At 30.3% G+C, this 18,259-nt stretch overlaps 1 protein-coding gene across 1 annotated transcript; it reads right to left on the bottom strand.

Annotated features, from left to right (window-relative positions):
- Positions 1–4,829: 4,829 nt before the first annotated feature.
- On the bottom strand, positions 4,830–7,123 carry LOC118028153 (putative cyclin-D6-1). The gene is made up of 6 exons (XM_035031695.2): positions 6,761–7,123; positions 6,567–6,647; positions 6,350–6,445; positions 6,028–6,229; positions 5,782–5,912; positions 4,830–5,489 (listed from the first exon to the last, which is right to left on the bottom strand). The coding sequence occupies exons 1-6, from the start codon at positions 6,962–6,964 to the stop codon at positions 5,259–5,261; spliced, it is 945 nt and encodes a 314-aa protein (XP_034887586.1). The 5' UTR covers positions 6,965–7,123; the 3' UTR covers positions 4,830–5,258.
- Between the last annotated feature and the right edge of the window lie 11,136 nt (positions 7,124–18,259).

Here is an 18,259-nt window from a genome sequence, read left to right as displayed (position 1 = left end):
GAAGGATCGCTAACAATAGTTGCAACAGCACGATGGCTCAAATCAAAATCATTGGTGTCCCATGCGTTGAAGGTGAAATTAATTCAATTCAAAAATTTAAATTATTAGGAGAAATTTTATAATATAATTTATATTATTTGTTGATATATTTATTTAAATAAAAGATTTTTAAAACTTAAAATCTGTATAATTCCATACTATCTTGTATTTAATTTATATCAAATAAATATAGATAGTGAGATTTAAACTCATGACTATTTAATTATCAAAATTTTGATACCATGTTAAAAATTAATTCAATCAGAAAACTTTAATTATTATATAAAATTTCAAAATATAATTTATATTATTTTCTAAGAAGAATTCACACAAATATCAATAATTTAGTTGTTAGACTTGTACAAGAACTAATTTGAAAAGGAGTTCATTTGATAATTGGATCATAAAATCAATTTAAAAACACATTATTTTTATTAAAATAAGATCATTTGGTCGAGCTCAATTTTCCATTTATCAATATAATGAGGTAGACGGTTCTGCTATCATCTCAACTGAACCATTTTAAATTTCTATAATTAATTTGTAGTGTTAAGTCAAAATCAACAAAAATCTCCCTTAATAACTCCCTACTAAATTATCGATCACGAGGAGAAGTCGAGAAGAACCAGCAACACGATTGTAATTAAATACAGCTTCAGGAAGTTTTTTTGATGTCCCAGGGTTTCATGATCACTAGCCTTGCTCTTAAAACAATATTTCTTCTGGTTAGCATAGCCTAGTGGTTGATTGACAGAGGTGAGCGAGGACCTTAGCGACTCGTAAATTCATTTATGAAACCTGGAGGCTTGGAGTTGCGCAGCCATGGGAGCTAAGGAGTCCATTTCTCGGGCTCCATGTGGCTCTGCAGAGGAGTACTTTAATGGCATCACTACCAAGCAGCAGAGTCCAGTCCAGTTCAGCAAGCAGAGGAGAGAACGACATGACATCAAAGAAACTTCCTCGCTCTCTAAAAGCTCAAACGTTTCTCTGCCACTTCTTCTTCTACCTTTCTATTTATTTCATGTAAGCTTTTTGGTGGCTGTGAGGATTGAGGAGGGAAATTGGTATAAATTTTTGAGTCCTCTGAGTGGATTTGCATTTATTCCTTACCAAGCTAGTTTTGTTCCGACGGGCTACGTTGTGACAAAAAAGAAGAAAATGTCCTTCCCTGTATGAATCTAAAAATTTAATTTACACAAAACATATCACAAACTATGGTAGATGAGAGGCTTATTTGAGCACCTCTTACATAGATGATAAATTCTACGGTAATTATACTGTAATTATTAAATACTTACAACATATGAAAAAGATATACACAAAGAAGAGAGAAACAAGAAAGGAAAAAAAAAAAAAAAAAAAGTATAACAAGAGAGGATTCTTATCATTTTTTTTTATATAAAACATGAGATAATTCTCTCTTTTTTTATATTGTTTTTCTTCTATATATAAACATACACGATAAAATTTTCTAATATATAAATTTACTAGGAATACATTTTTATGTTCTAATAGTTCATGGAGGTGTTTAGTAGTGTAACCAAAATGCTATTTTGCCTAAAATTTGAAAAGAAAATTTGCTTAAAATTATTTGTTTTTTTTTTTTTATCGTTTTTGATATGTTGATAAAAATAAAAAATAAAAAATATATTTTTTAAAATATTTTCAAATAAAAAATACTTTATAATATAATCCCACCTGCATTTTCAGACTTAACAAATGCCCTTGCATTTTAATACATTGAGGTTAAGGTGTTACTTAGCAAGTTATATATATATATATATATATATATATATATATATAATATATATATATAATCTTAAAAGATGTATATTCAACTAATCAGGTCTTGAATTTGCTAACTATGTCACCAATTCGAGTTTTATAAATTTTAAAATCACTAGAGACTTATATAATTTATTAACTTTAAGATTATAAAATTTATCGAGGTATACATAGACTGATCTGAATATCCATATTAATAATAAAAAAATTACATTAATCTCAAACGTTTTACTTCTGTAAAAAAATATAGAAAAAAGAAAAAGAAAATATATGCATTAATGCTGTACCTCGGATCTCAAATATTGCTAGAGATTGATTTGGTTAGTTAAAGAGAGTAAATTGAGCATCCTCCACAGTTGATAACAACACCATTCTGCCATGGAAGATAGCAGAGACACGAAGGACAGCACAGCCACCCACTTTTCTGTCTTTCAAGACAAAAACACGATTTCCTATGAAAAAAAATTGCATCATACCAAAAATATCTGTTTGGGAATCATCAATACTGTGATTATAATTTTTAAGTGTTTGATAATAATTTAAAAATTAATATCATAATTTTTACATGTTTATTTTCAAAGGCTACAATTTGTAAGATTTTAAAAAGCCGTAATCATAGCTATAAGTTAAGAGTATTTAAATTAAAGACAAAAATTGGAATATAGATCTTCGGTGCAAGAATTCTCTTGACCTTTTTTTTTTTTTTTAATCTGGGTTACTGGTAAATATAGATAATTTGGATTGCAGAAGGATATGATGCTGAATTATTTTCAGTGGAAAGAGAACCTGTAAAATCATCTCACTAAAAGCTTGAATTATTAAGGGGGTGTTTGCCAACTTTTCAAATTTTTTTGAATTTGTTTTATTTTAAATTAATTATTTTTTTTGTTTTAATATATTGATGTGAAAAATAAATTTTTAAAAATAAAAAAAAATTATTTTGAATGTATTTATAGATAAAAAATATTTTGAAAAACAATTATTACCATTGTTCCAAACACCCTCCGCTAAGTAAGGCAAAACTCTATAACTATAAATTTTTTGATCTCAATATGGTTTACTTTATTACGAATTTTATCCCTTTACTTTAATCATCAAAAATAAAATCTTTGGATTGATGGTAAATAAAATGTGCTTCCTTCTTTGATTTTCGAACCTTAAACTAGCATTTAAAAATATTTATTTTATCTGAATACACTACACTAATATAAATATGTGTTTTTAAGATAATCTTAAGAAAATTAATCTCAATTCATAATTTATTGTTAAATAAAAATTAAATCATCAAATTATTAATAACATTATATTTGTAAATACATATATTTTTATTTTAAAATATATTAAAAAAAATTTAAAATTTTTTTTTGCATTGGGTATTAGAATATTAAAATCATTATAAAATATTAAAAAAATATTGATTTAATATTTTTTTTCAAATCAAATATATTTTTAAAATACTTTCACACACACAATACTAAACCCACACTAGATCTTAATCTTCCATATGGCGCCCACTCTCTTTTGTACCGGTCACTATTATCTGCTACCCAAAAAACACAGAGATCTAAATAAAGAAAAATCTCAATTTTTAGAGGACCACGAATTTGTGATCTTATTATAAAGAATAGTAAACTTTATTCAAAATTAATTTTGTCACTGATAAAAATGGGTTATTAATTTATCATTATGATAAACATGCTCATATAAACGGGTGAAATAATAAAGAATGCTCACATTAAAAACTCAAATACAACTAAATTTAAAAAACGTTTGTTAACGAGGTTGCGTTTGCGTTTTAAACAAAACATAGATGCAATTTGTTTGATAAAGAAAAAAAACAGTTTATTGTTCATGGATCCCACAACATTTTTGCGTCCGAAACGCAAGGGAAAGAGCGCACTGTTCATGCTAATTAATTAGCATGAACAGGGTAGCCCGCTCATTGTTCCAGCCGGACCGGTTTCTGTTCAAAACTTAAAATGCATTGAACCAGGTCCGACCCAGTAAAATAAAAAAATAAAAATTATTTTTTATTTTTTGATTTTGTTTTATTCAAAAAACTAGTGTTTAACATTATTTAATGATACTACATGAATTAGACAGAGATCGCTTGATGACGTAGCATTTGCAGAATTTGATCGCAATCCCAATTTTATTCCTAGTTATATTTTTATCTGATGTTGTTGTGCGCTTAAGAAAGCAAAAAAATTGTAGTCTTGTCAGATGTATTTCATACGTGATGGAATTATAGATAGTTTAATGGAAACAATAAAAAATATTTTATATAAAGTATTATTTACTTCATAATGTAATAACAATAGTTAAATCTACAATATTTAAATTAAACACCATCAATATTAATATATATTTTTTTAAATTATTTTATAACCTTAATTTCCAAAACATTATTAACCAAACACATTAAACTATTTTTTGCTCAACCTCAATTTTGACCACAATTTTAACCAAACATATATTTTTTCAAAACAACCTCAACTAAAAATAATTTTTATAAAATAAAATTTTTTCAAACCACAATCACAACAACAATCACAATATCAAATATTTCCTTAATATAATAAAACAATTTAAAAAAAGAATTGTTTTCACGTGGCTGTTAAAGTTTTCCTTTTTATTTTTTAAACAAGGTTAGATTTAAATATTTATTTCACGTGAGGATAATCTTGTTAATTCAAATATAAAAAAATAATCATAGATTAGAAAATGGCTCAATTTTAAAGATAGTTTGGAAGCACTTAGACCTATATACAAAAACTAATAAAATATAAAAACAACTTGATTTAATTCTCTTTAAAATATTACTTAATTTAAAAATATAAATATCACAAATGAATATTTAAAGAGCCATCAGTTCCATTTTCCAAAAAAAAAATCACCAAAAACCAGTCTATTATTGTGGCTTCTAAAGCAATGATTATTGTTAGAACTTGTATATTTTAACTCAACCAAGCCATAGGGCATAACCCACCAAATAAGACAAAAAAGAAACAGAAGAATCCATCCCTACAATTCAAAGTAAAGATTTCTCCCTTTTTGGCCATTGGGTCCCCAACAAAACAAGGTGAAAACAAATTAAAAATCTCTTTTTCTTGTTCTTTTCTCCTTACAACTAATCAAAGATAATAGATTCCATTGAGTGAGTTCATGCAGCATGCACCATGGATATTGCAATTTCTTTAATACATCAACCTCTCCCCAGCTCCAAGTCTCTAAACCCAACACTCAATCTTCTCTTTTTACAGTCTTTTCTTTCATTTTCATCCTTGTTATTTGTAGCAGCTAGGGTGATGGACCTGAGATTTAGCCACTTCTAAAGGGGAAAAGAAAAAGAAAAGAAAAGAAAAGAAAAAACACTCTCAATTCTCACATCAGCACTGTTGTTGCATCCGAGAAAGCTGAACCGTTTGATTGTTTCAGAAAGCACTGATCTTTCTTCTCTTGATATCCTTCTCAGCCCAGATTTTGTTGCTGCTATTGGTAGATATCGTCTCAATAGTCCCATTGGTCTTTTCAGTTTCTGAGCTTGAAAAATGCTGGTCAAGCACGTTAGCTGGTGTTTCAGAGCTTGACACCACGTCAAACTGTGACCTGTATCCATCCATTGCTATTTCTTGCATTGCATTATAGCATTGCAGCAAGTTTTCCTGTAACAAAATTAACATCACATTGCCTTATTAGGTCTTTGACCCCTAATATACCATAATAAATTAAAAATACTATACTATATATTAATAACTGTAAAGATCTAATTAGGACCAAACTATATCATTGGTCAACCAATGTTCTTTTTCTTACAGGCTGGAAAGCTTAATTACCATCCCATGACAACATTTGTAAATTCAGTCTCTTTTTTTTCTTTAAGCAGTAATAAAATTTGATAAAAACTAAAAGAGTAAAAAAAAAAAAAGGATCAGAGCGCAATTACTAAAAAATTACCTTTTTTACATGTGAACAGTTGGATATGGCTTTTCTAAAGCATAAAAACTGCATAGGAAAAAGCTCATGAGAAGCATAGAGAAGTGCTGATGCAGCAATTAATGATGGCTTGAATTCCAAGAGATTGATATCTGCACAAAAGATATACCAACAGCCAGCTATTAAAATCCAAAAGGAAAGATAGCACCAAGTTTTGCTGATCTCCTTCCTCCTACAGATGGTCTCTGTATGAGAGAATGTACATACCATTTTGAGCTTTGAAGATGATCTCACTGGCTCTAGCTTTAAGAGCCTGCCTCAATGGTGGATCTTTAGGTTTAAACAAAGAAATGAAGAAAGAAATGAAGGAGAATGGAGTGATTGATCTCATTCTCCAGTTTAATGCCCCAAGTATCAGCACCTCCATTTTTTGTATCGTTCGTGAGTCAAATACAAAGCCACCATCACCCTACACAAAATGAATAAAAAAATAAAAACTTTATTTGATAATCAAGATGAAAAATAATACTATTAATCATTCCCATATGGGGCTATGACACAGACATCAATATTATCAATGGATACTTGCCTGAATATCAGAAATATAGAATTCTGCCTCCTTCATTTTGGCTGCAAGAGAAACACAAGCAACTGCAAGAAGCCTAAAGAGCCATGGCTTTGGTTGCTGTGATGATTAAACATTGACAAAACATTCAGTTGGATCTCAAACGAAAAAAGAAACAGTAAAAAAAGAATCCATGAAAATAAATTTTGGGTATTAAAGAAGCAGGGTTTTGATTCTTTACGGGAATTCCTTGGCTTGATAAGAGCCTATCAAGGTAATTAACAGCAAGATAGGACAAGGATGGATCGAAGTTGCAAGAAACCTGAGAAGAGTACCACAAGACATAGTATGTTGAAGAACCGGTCAAGAAATATATATACATATAAAGTTAGAAACGCAAAGAAGGGGGCTGTGCTTTACATTTTGCACACCTACCCTTAAGACTGAAGAGATAGCTTCTCTTCTGAAAGAGCCATCGAAGTCCATCTCCTTGAGGGTGTTCAAGTAGTTATTAGAAGGCATGTGCTCAGACTCAATGAGAAAGAGATCAGAAGAGATTGTGTCGAGGTGAAAGTCATGGGAATTCGCTAGTGGATTTTCAAGATTGAAATCCATTGATCTGTTTGTAGCTCTGATCATTGTGGGTTTAAGGATAGAGCAAGGAAGATGAAGAGAACTGAAGCAGAAAGACGGTGAGAAGTAAAGAGAGGTGACCCTTTTGTTGTTGTTGTTGTTCTTCTTCTTCTTCTACTTTTTGATAGAAGAGAGGTGACCGTTTGTTTCTCAAGATGGCTATTAAAATACTAGGAACTACGCAATTCACTCGTTATTGGGTTTTTTGGTCGCATTTTGGATTTGGGTATTTTGAGCTATTAGAACGGAATTTTTTTTTTTTTAATTTTAGTAAAATGAAAGGTTAATTTTTTTTTGACAAAATAATATAGCTTGTGTTTTTCACTGTTTCAAAATAAAAAAGTTGTATTGATTAAATAAATATCATATTTTGATATTTTGAAAATCGGGATAATCATTTAAATACTAGTAACCTTTCATTATATATCATGATTTAGAATCATAATATGATAAATTGTTACATTTTAAAATTATAATTTTTTTTTTTAAGAAAATCAATGAATTTGGCAATGTTTTTTTTTTAGATTAACATGAGTGTTCGGGTCAGCTTATATTTATCTTAATTAATTCTATAAATTCTAAAATAAATAATCATATAAACTTCTCATTTTAACAACTCTTTAAATTTCAAGATCTTAGGACTAAACCATTTATTAAATGGGTATGCTCTTTTTTTTATACGGTGAAGTGGTTAATAGATGGGTAAGTAGCTAGGTTTGGTAGGAGATGTAAAGCAGAAGACTGGCAACTGGTTTACCTATTTTTTAACTGCCTTGACTTACAACTAACATTTGTTAGAATCAATTACTTTTTCATTAAAAAAAAAATATAAGAAAGCAATATTGAGATTTTCTTTTTCATTCAAAAATAACATTTGTTTACGTTATTTTATTTTATTTTAATTTGTTGATATTAAAACTAAAAAATAATTTCTAAAAAAATATTATTTTGATATATTTTTAATTAAAAAATATTCTGCAATACAATATCAAATACACTATTATACATGTTAGGCATTGCATTTATAACTATATTTTAAAAATATGTTTAAATTAAAATATATTAAATTAATGATTTTTTTCATTTTAGTGCTAAGGGACCGTTTGGATTAGTAGTTGCATTTACATTTGTTATGTGGTACAACCCTTATCAGCATAAAACACAGGTATGAAAACATAATTTTCATGTCTCTGTTGATGTTTTTTTTTTTACTTTTAGTGGTGGATCCCATTATTAACGCAAACATAATAATTTTAAAAAGTGTTTGTTAATATATTAATGGTTGTTTTTTAAGAGTTTTTACTTAAAAAATATTAAAATAATATATTTTTTTATTTTTTAAAATTTAATTTTTGATATTAACATATCAAAATAATCCAAGAATAATAAAAAAATTAATTAATTAAAAAAAATAAAAAAAATTCAACAAAAAACAATTTAAAATTTACTCTCAAACACCCTTTTAAACTCATGAGGATATGTTTGTTTTATGTTTTAAAAGTGTTTTTGAAAAAAAATTAAGGTTTTTTTAATTTTTTATTCGCTTTAAATTAAATTTTTTTTGATATTTTCATAATATTTTGAATATACTATATCATAAATAATTTTTTTAAAAAAATTAATCTTAATATATTTTTTAATAAAAAAATATTTTAAAAAATAAACACTAATATACTTCCAAACACCATTTTACACGCTCCAGCTCCAGCTGCGGTGCAAACTACGTTCTAAAATAGAAACATAATTTCTAATTGTTAACTGCTTGGAAGGTGCATCACCTTCACATGCCAAAAGGAGTTTACCATTCTTCCAAGCCTGTGATAAATGCATCCAGCTCAAACATCAGAAATTGCACGGATGAACATTTCTACATTTCATGCAACCAAGTTTCTGTTTACTCTTGCAGTTTAACCTTGTTTTATTCTTTTTTTAAAAAATAAATTTTGTTTTAAATATTTTTTTTATGTTTTTTGAATTATTTTGATATGCTTAGTGTTAAAAATAAATTTTAAAAAATTAAAAATATATTATTTTAATATATTTTTAAATAAAAAAAATTTAAAATATGGCTTCTTCACACTCCTGAACAGGCAATAAAAGCAAAGACGAGTCTGTCAATTGGAGTAAATTAACTGTAAATCGATCACTAAAGTATTAGGTTTGGACATCCAAACAGCGTATCAAACGTTCATGACGGAAAGGTATATAACAAAAATAAATTTTTTCTTCTCTGCAATTATTTCCTTTCCCATCATACCAAAAATTATTGACTTGAGGTGAATTTGACAGAAATTGTCAATGGACTCGGTTGAGTCAAGATGAACGAGTTTGGCATTGAACATTGGCTACTCTCATGGAATCCTTGAATTGACATGGAACAAAGGGCTCTCTACAAGATAAAGAAAAAGAAAAAGAAAGACAAAAATCATCAATGCCAATTGACCAGCCACTCACCACCATGTCCTCAAAATCCTCCATTCACATATACATATGTTACAACATTACATATTAATAACCCTGCGTGATATAACTCAACTAGTTAGACCCTGAATTTATTCTTAAAAAATTACCAGTTCGAGTCCCACAAACTCTAGAATCACTGGAAGTTTACATGGTCCGTTAACTTCAGAATACATAAGATTAATCGATGTGCGCACAAACAGGCCTTTAAAAATCACCGGTTCAAGTTCTAGAAACCTCAGGACCATTAGAAACTTACGTAGTTGTTAACTTCAGAATCCATGAGATTAATTGAAGTATATAGAAATTAACCCGGACAACCACGTTAATAATAATAAAAAAAATGAAACATTAATGCAAAGACAATGACAAAGTTTGAAATGTTCTGCCTCTTCACACCAAACCATACAACTGCTCTACGTGAAAGTCATAAAAAAATGTGACCATTGCCACAGCTTAATCTTATATACGCACTAAAGAACTCAAAGGGCTCCAGAACATTTGACATTGTCTGGACTCTTTCAAATGCTAGTGGCAGTTTGACAGCTCGTTTTCTTGGCCTAGGTATTGAATGAATTGATGTCTTCTCATCTTACAAGTAGAAAAGACTATCAATAGGACAAAGCTAGTATTTTTTAAGCATTTATAGATGTAGGAAATTTATTATTCAACATAGTTGATTAAAGTGGAGGTCCATGATGGAAAGGGAGTCCTCCTAAGTTGAAAACCTTAGTGGTAAGTTTAATTACATTGAATGTTTTATCACTACTATAGTATATTTCATTGATTTTTCACAGCATTATAGTCAACAATTGGAAGTTTTGTTATTAAAAAACAACACCAAGATTGGCTAATGAGTTGTAAGTCCATTGGCACGGGAATTTTCCCTATTTTAAAAGATTTCGGAGTTTGAAACTTGTCTTCTAATTGGAAAAACAACAAGAGTTAAAATAGAAGGATATCTTTTTCTTTTTACACTATGAAACATAAATACATAGGAAGAAAATTATCCAGTCTAGTAAAAATAAACTAGATTTTAAAATTATTAGGGTTGAATCAACGATCCAATGTTTAACTTATTGTAATAAATATAATATTATTTATGTAAATAGATCATCGATAGATTAGAATAATAAACTATTAGAAATAATATATATATATATATATATATATATATATAGTCTATCATGCTCAAGTTTTTTAGATAAAAAGAAAAAAATAGTGATTTCAAATTAAATTCTACTATTCATTTGATGTGAAGAAGTAAAGAAGAGACGCTATGCACCTCTAGTAGGTCGAGAAAAAAAAAAAAAAAAAAGGAGATAGAAGGTCATGATGAATTTTCAATTAAGATATTATTATACTCACAACATCCATATCAAGAATTTTCATTAAACTCATGTCATATTAAAGTTTAAAGATATCTTCATAAATATAACCATAAATCATATATTAACATCAACCAACATGCTTATGCTAAAAAAAAAATATGCATGTTGTTGGACTTTTTAGATAACATATTTAAAAATATGATTATAATTGTTTTCAAAATATTTTTTATTTAGAAATTTATTAAAATAATATATTTTTTATTTTTTAAAAATTATTTTTGGTATTAGTATATCAAAATGATATAAAAACATTAAAAAAAATATTAATTTAAAATAAATAATAAAAAAAATTTTAAAATTTTTTTAAAACATAAAAACAAAAAAAAATATTTTTACTGGTTATTGATGCAGAAGCTGTCTTAAAGAGGTTGGAAAAAAGATAGATTAACAAAAAATTAATTTTTTCTAGGTTGTACTATGGGCCTACTGCCATAAATAAGGAATGGGATAGTCAAGAACTACTTTCTTTACATCTATTTAGTATTTAGTTTTTTCACCAGTTTTCTCTAGACATTGGACCGATTTTTGAATAAATGGTTAGCCTAATTGTTCAATGGAGTTAATATGTGTACCAAAGGCTTTAGCAATTCTCACTCTGAGATATATTTACACCAGCACGTGTACGTCATGAGCAATTTATATTTTGGACATTTTCTCCGATCTATCTGTCATCAAGTGCTGAAGTGAGTATTTATATTCATAATTCTTAATTTGATATATTTTATTGGCCTTTTTATTATGAAAATGACCTTCAATATACAAAATATGTTAAAATTAATTTTAAAATTTTCTTTCAATTATAAATTCATGCCAGAAGTCTCAAATAACTGTCTAATTGAACCTTGTGTCTACTTATCAAAAGAAAAAAAAAATAAAAAAATAATTTTGCCTTGGTTTAACTAATTTGTTTTTTTTTAAAATTAATTTGATTTTATCCCTATCACTTTCTTTCTTTCTTTCTTTCTTGAAATCTATTTTCCTATACTTTGGGGGTTTTTTTTGGTGTTTCAATTTCTTTCCTCCGGTATAAAATCTTTTATGGTTTAATTTACTCTCAAAACTTATCGAGGACATAGCTTTCACAAGAAGTGGTCAAAAGGAATATTTAGAAAACGTGTGAATATAATTACCTGATTTCAAGAGTCAATGACATGTTGTCCGAAAAATCCAAGGCATAAAAAGCATTGGTCGACTGATTTACCTCTTGTTTCTTTTTCTCTTTTCACTCAAAAAATTTGCTAAATCATTTCTCGACTAAGACAACAACATGGGCAAGAAGACCTCAAGGCAAATGATACCCAAATCTTCTTCCTCCTTTTCACATTGGATGAGTAGCTAGCTCGTGACTTGGACCTTAGATCTTTACATCAAATCATTCTGTATTAAATACTCTAAATTTGGGTCTTTTTTCAAGCACTATTTCACACTCATAATAAAATGGGAACACAAGCTATAATAGTCTCGTCCTATGAAGGCCATATCAATCGCATTTGTGGTCAATGTTAAGTGGGTTAGGCACTCTCAATTCTCAATTTCACCTACTCTTGAAATTATTCACCAATCCATTAATTTAATGCTTTAACCATCTCCTTTAATGCATGAAACCCACAAGGAGCTTGTTCCTTTGATCTTTTTGCAAGCCCGACACCCATGTAGACCATTGTTTTAAAACCTGTACCAGCAATGCAGGTAAGTTGAGACCAGTCAACTTAGACTTAATTAAAAGAAAATATAGAAAAAAAAACATGGCTGACTCAAGTATTAAAACTTGATCATCAAATATTCAATCTAGATCGATTTTGAGGTAGGTTTTAAAATTATATTTTTATTAATCCGAATCGATCTTTTTAATCCATAATTTGGATCAATCCTAGATTAGATTTTAAAATCATGATGTAGATAAAAGAAAGAAATGTTGATATTATAAAAGAACTAAAAATTACAAGGAAGGTAATAGTTATATACCAATTCAGGAGGTCATGGGTGTAAAGTTGTGGAAAATTCTGAAGTTTGTGTGAATGAAATGCATGAAAATCTAGGCCCTACGCTTGCTGATAATTAATTTGCAGGACACAATAATTGGGTAACAATGTAAGCAGCAACTGGCAGATTTTTCACGTTCCTTGGGAAAGTATTTATGTATTAGTTAGGCCATTATGCAATGTAGGAGGACATCTACTGTCTATTTTATTACTTTCACCAAAATTATTTGCGAAGCATTTATTATTTCAATTCAGTAGTTGCCATCATGGTACGATAAATTTATGAAATTAAATCAATTATAATGTCCTCACTTCCCGGCCCTGCCACCCAACTTACAACCAATGAACCTCACTGCTTCAGTGAACGTAAACACCTGGGACATATTAATTACATTGATGTTCTAAGATATGATATCGTTGGATAAATTAATTTCATAAAATAATGGGATATGTATCAGAAAATTTATGTTTGGTAATGTGATAAAAAATATTTTCATAAAAATATTTTTTAATTAAAAATATATATATTTTTTCAGATTTATTTTTAAATTTTTCATACCAATATATTAAAAATAACATAAAAATATATATTTAATATTTTTTAACAAAAAATAAAAAAAATAAATTAAACCACGAAAACAAACTAAATATAATAGAGCTATCGGTTTTGACAAGATCAGTTTAGGTGCAACAATCCAGGTCATATTAATCTTTTAGGTGGCACACGGCTGCCTGAATTTATTGAAGAGAACCTGACTTAGCGGTTAAATGGGCCAGATTGTATGGTCAAATTGCAAGAATTAGATCCTCTCCGTTACCCAGTGTTTGAAGCCATTGAGGGCAAGGCTGTTCTTTCTCATTTTGGAACCGCGTAAACGTGCAAAGAAATAAAAAAGAGAGGAAAAAATATAAAAAAAATTGAAAAAATATTGAGAAAAATAAAAATATATGTGAAAAGAATATATCAGAACAGTCAAAAAATTATAAAAGACTGTTGGTGAAGATCAACATACACAAGATTAGACAATTTAACAGCATATTTTTTTATTATGAAAGTCCTATTGACAATGAAAATTCAATTTAAAGACGTAAATTCAAAATTAGATGTTTTAGGATTCAATTGGAATTCCTCAAGGTTTAATTTAATTTATTTAAGGGCTTAATTGTAAGGAAAAAATAATTTTTTAAAGTCAATTTAGACTTTAATTGGAAAAAAATTAAAATATGGGGGTTGAATTACAATTTTATTGAGCTAATTTGATTAAATCAGGGGCTTAGTTGCATAAATATTAAAGTTTGATGAGCAATTAAGGACTTGATTGAAAAAATTCAAGACCAACTACTAAACCAAAAAAAGATGTAAGAATGCAAGAGTTGAAATTGATCAAATCAGAGGCTAAATTAAAGAAATTAAAAGTTTGTTAATCAATCAAGTATTAAAATACAATTTCATAACTAAGGACTAAAATGAAACAGGATGTCAACTTTGGGGGTGCAATTAAGTTTGACATGGGTGGAAATGTATAAAATTAAAAGTTTGAGAGGCAATTATGGATGCAATTAAAATCAAGTGGAAAAACATGGATTAAATTGAAGTTTGCCAAATTTCAAATTAAAAAACCCTAATTTTAGGGCTTAACCTAGGAGACGCATCATTCGACCACCATTTAGCTTCTTCTTCGACAACTTTAAATGATCGAGTAGGCACCTTTGCACGAATAAATGTGGTGTTTCCCACTACCTTTAAAGCTGTAACTACCATCATTTAACTAAAAAACACCCCCTCTATAAAGATTACTTGCTTTCATCAACCGTTTACATCCTATTTTTTTCAATGAACTTAACAATATCTTATCCCTGATCAGCCATCACTATATTGGCAGATTTTAGGCTAATCAAGTTGACACCTTCAAGTGAATAGATATGGAGCTGCAGACCTCTAAATTAAATAAGGTTGGATCCAAACAAAAGGTATGCACTCTCTTTACCAACTTCAGGTAGTCTTCAATGACGATGGCATTAGAGTTGCTCCGACAAAACCTCGAAAATGAGTAACTCAATCATCCATGATTGTGATACTCATTTCATAAAACCATTAATCTTTTTTTGTATGTTCACACTTCAAACCTTCTCAGTGGGTTTTTATTAAAGATTGACCATGTTTTTGCTAAAGGATTTTTTTTATTTAAGAGTGTGTTTGACAAACACCTTCTTAGGCTATTTTGATATTTTTATTATAAAAAAAAAATAGATTTTTGCAAAACAAAGCATAAAACAGCTGACACTTCTGATGCTGCAAATGATGAGAAGGATGCAACTGTAAAATGCGGAGATTTGGCAAATTTGGCGTTCTTAGAAGATGTGTTTAGTTGTTCACATCACAACCGAGATTTGAAACTCAATAAAACAGCTGCTTCTGATGTTGCTGTTAAAATTCTGCTTCTGAAAATATTGCACAGTCGTTTACGACTACGAGATTCCAACACAACAACGAAAACTTTTACCCAAAAGCAGCGTGTGGGATTTGAAGCCCTATAAGGAAAGGAAAAGGGCCCATTTGGAGTTCAGGGCCCAACAAACTCCAATGTTGAGACATAACATCACAACCCGGTTCATGAATTCATGCCTCTTGACAGTCCTCACTTATCAAAGAGCCAACTCTCAACGTTTCGGAGCTCTTCAACACCTAATAGAGCAGTCGTCACCACAAGCAACCAGCATTCATTACATCCTATGATCTTACAGAGAAGGAAGAGGAAGGTTAAAGTCTTTTTGTCAACTGACAGCTTTAAACAAGCTATGGTACGTAGACACGGTAGAGGATGGTTCAATCTCGTTTGACTCTGGAATCAAACAAGGCAACGCTCGTTACACTCACCTTCGTGACGTGCATGACCAAGAACAAATTGTGAATGATGATGAAGTCCAAGAGATGTTAAATGATGAAGTCCAAGGTTCTAGGCTTTCAAAATACAGACAATCTGGCTGTTCTAACTGCTGACATTACAAAAGCAATTGGATACGGAGCTTGGTGATTGGGCTGCGAATCAGTAGTTGCAGGTCTACCTTTACCTTGGTAAGGATTAAATCTCCTTATTTATGCAAATTTTCTTTTGGAATAGTTGTGGATTAGGCATGTCTGCTAAGAGGGTGGCTGTTATAAAGATGATTTTGCACCACAACATTGATATTTGCATCCTTTTAGAAACTAAGCGGAGAATATATACACCTAGTTTAGTTTATGCAATGTGGAATGATCATCCTAATGTAAAGTAATACTCGGTGGACTCTGTTAACAATGCTGGTGGGATTCTGGTAATATGGAATGAGGAAAACTTTAAGGTTGACAATATAGAGTACAGTGGGCAATGGAATGCAATTTTTGGTAGCCATGTCAAAACAAATTTTGCCTGTGCAATTATTGGTGTATATGTAGGGTGTTTAGTTGCTGAGAGGCGCGTTTTATGGTGAGGGATTAGTATTTTACAAGTAGCCATTGCAATTCCTCTGTTTATCGTAGGGGATTTCGATGAAATTCTGCACGGTGGTGATAGAAGTAGTGCTTTCTTGAACGCGGTTGGCTTAAAGGATTTTCTTTCTTTTATTTCCCACTGCAATCTTGTAGGGTACCCTTTAAATGGTCATCGCTACACTAGATTTCGGGGGCAATCTATGAGTCATATTGATAAGGCCTTTGCAGCTCTAGAGTGACATTTAAAATTCCCAGATTTAGCTTTATTACTTTACCCCAGGGGCTTGTCGGATCACTATCAGATGCTTCTAGGATTGCATAACAAGAGTTGGGGGTGGAAGTCATTCTGGTTTCTAAACTGTTGGGTTGATCAACCATAATTTATAAAGATTCTTCAAGAATTATGGGATGACTGTTGCAACAAACATCCAGGCAGATTTAGAGTGGCCAGGAAGATTAGTTGTTTGGTCTCCAGATTTTGACTGTGGAACAAGACTGAATTTAGAAACCAGGATACAAAAATGATATAGCTTCAATATGCAATTGCTCAACTAGAAAGGGCAGGGGAGAACAGACAACTCACGCAACAAGAGCTGAATTGCATAGTCTCAATTCTGAATATTGGGAAGTTAGTAAATTTGCAGAGGCCATTTGGAGGAAAAAATCAAGATAAAACTGGTGCAAATTAGGTGATAAGAACACCAAGTTCTTTCATTTGGCATCTAGTATGAGAAGTAGGAACCACAAATAACACAAATAAGGCATCATGGGGTCACCTGCAACACTCCAACAGACATCAAGGCAACTGCAGTTTCATACTTCTCAGACCTCTTCAAAAAGGGAGACTCGGTCAGGGCAATTATGGGGTATGAGGGATTCAATACTCTAACTTCAAAACAGGTCTGTGAACTGGAAAAGGATGTCATTAAGGAAGAAAAAAGGTTTAGAGAAATTGTTTGATTAGTTAGTATAAAATGAATTATACTTGGGATTTTAATTAATGATTTTCCCTTAATCTAATAGCATTCTACTTATGATTCCATCTTCAAACTTCGAAATCTCGAATGCAATAAATTAATTATACTCTCTAATTAAGTTTATATGACTATATATGTGTAGGAAAAGATTAATGTTAGTTAATTATGGAGTTATATTGAAGCTGGGAGACAAAAAAAGCTAGTGATACCAGAAGAAGCCAAACAGCTTGGAGTATTTCATAACTCCGAAATGTCTTTGAAGAACGTTCCTTTAATGTTTTTTGGATTGCTTCAAGGTTGCCCCTTCTCGTACACCTCTCTTTTCCATTTATTTATCTACACACATTTACCATCTTTCCTTTTCTTTTTTCTTGCTAGGTGTCTTCTTCTTTGACGAAAACAATCGATTCTCTCTCTCTCTCTCTCTCTTCTCTGTTTTGATGCAAGAGAAGGTCTAAGGAACTCAAAACATATCCATTTTTCACTCATTGGAAGACTCATTCGTTCCCACCCTCTCTTTACATATCGAATTGTTGAATATGTGCAGAAACAGTGTTGTAGTATTGCGAATTGAGAGGCAGGGTGAGGTGTGAGAAAAGGAGAGAGGTTTTCAAGGCAGAGAGAGAGAGAAAGACACATGCAATTGCATGATTAGTGCAAGCTCCACGCCTTGCCTTCATGCAGATAGCGCCACCATTATATTTATTAAGTTTATCAAAAAGGACACGAGTTTAGAGTCCAGACTTGTAGTTGCACAGAAGTCCAGAATTCGAAGCCCATTACTAGCGGAAGCCATTGTTAACCTCTTGGCATGATTAGCATTTAGCATAGCCTCGCCAACCACTAATCTCCAAATCTTCACTCGTCTCTCCCACCGCTCAACATAGGTTATCATTAATTTGAGCATGGTTCTTAGTCACCAAGACCCATATGCTGACCTAATTACAGTTATTTGGGTGATAGAACAAGTTTGAAAATGGATAAATATTGCCGCTTGAGCAACCACCAAGCGGCATTCC

The sequence above is a fragment of the Populus alba genome, chromosome 13 (genome assembly GCF_005239225.2).
Source record: "Populus alba chromosome 13, ASM523922v2, whole genome shotgun sequence".
In the NCBI taxonomy this organism is placed as follows: domain Eukaryota; kingdom Viridiplantae; phylum Streptophyta; class Magnoliopsida; order Malpighiales; family Salicaceae; genus Populus; species Populus alba.
This window is presented reverse-complemented; position numbering and strand designations above follow the sequence as displayed.

Bases quoted from the DNA above. Each gene is read 5' to 3' on its own strand.
- LOC118028153 (XM_035031695.2), bottom strand. From the start codon at position 6,964: ATGATCAGAGCTACAAACAGATCAATGGATTTCAATCTTGAAAATCCA. The intron at 6,446-6,566 runs GTAAAGAATCAA...TAATCATCACAG, and splicing joins TATCAAGCCAAGGAATTCCC to CAACCAAAGCCATGGCTCTT. The intron at 6,230-6,349 runs GCAAGTATCCAT...CATTTTGTGTAG, and splicing joins TCTATATTTCTGATATTCAG to GGTGATGGTGGCTTTGTATT.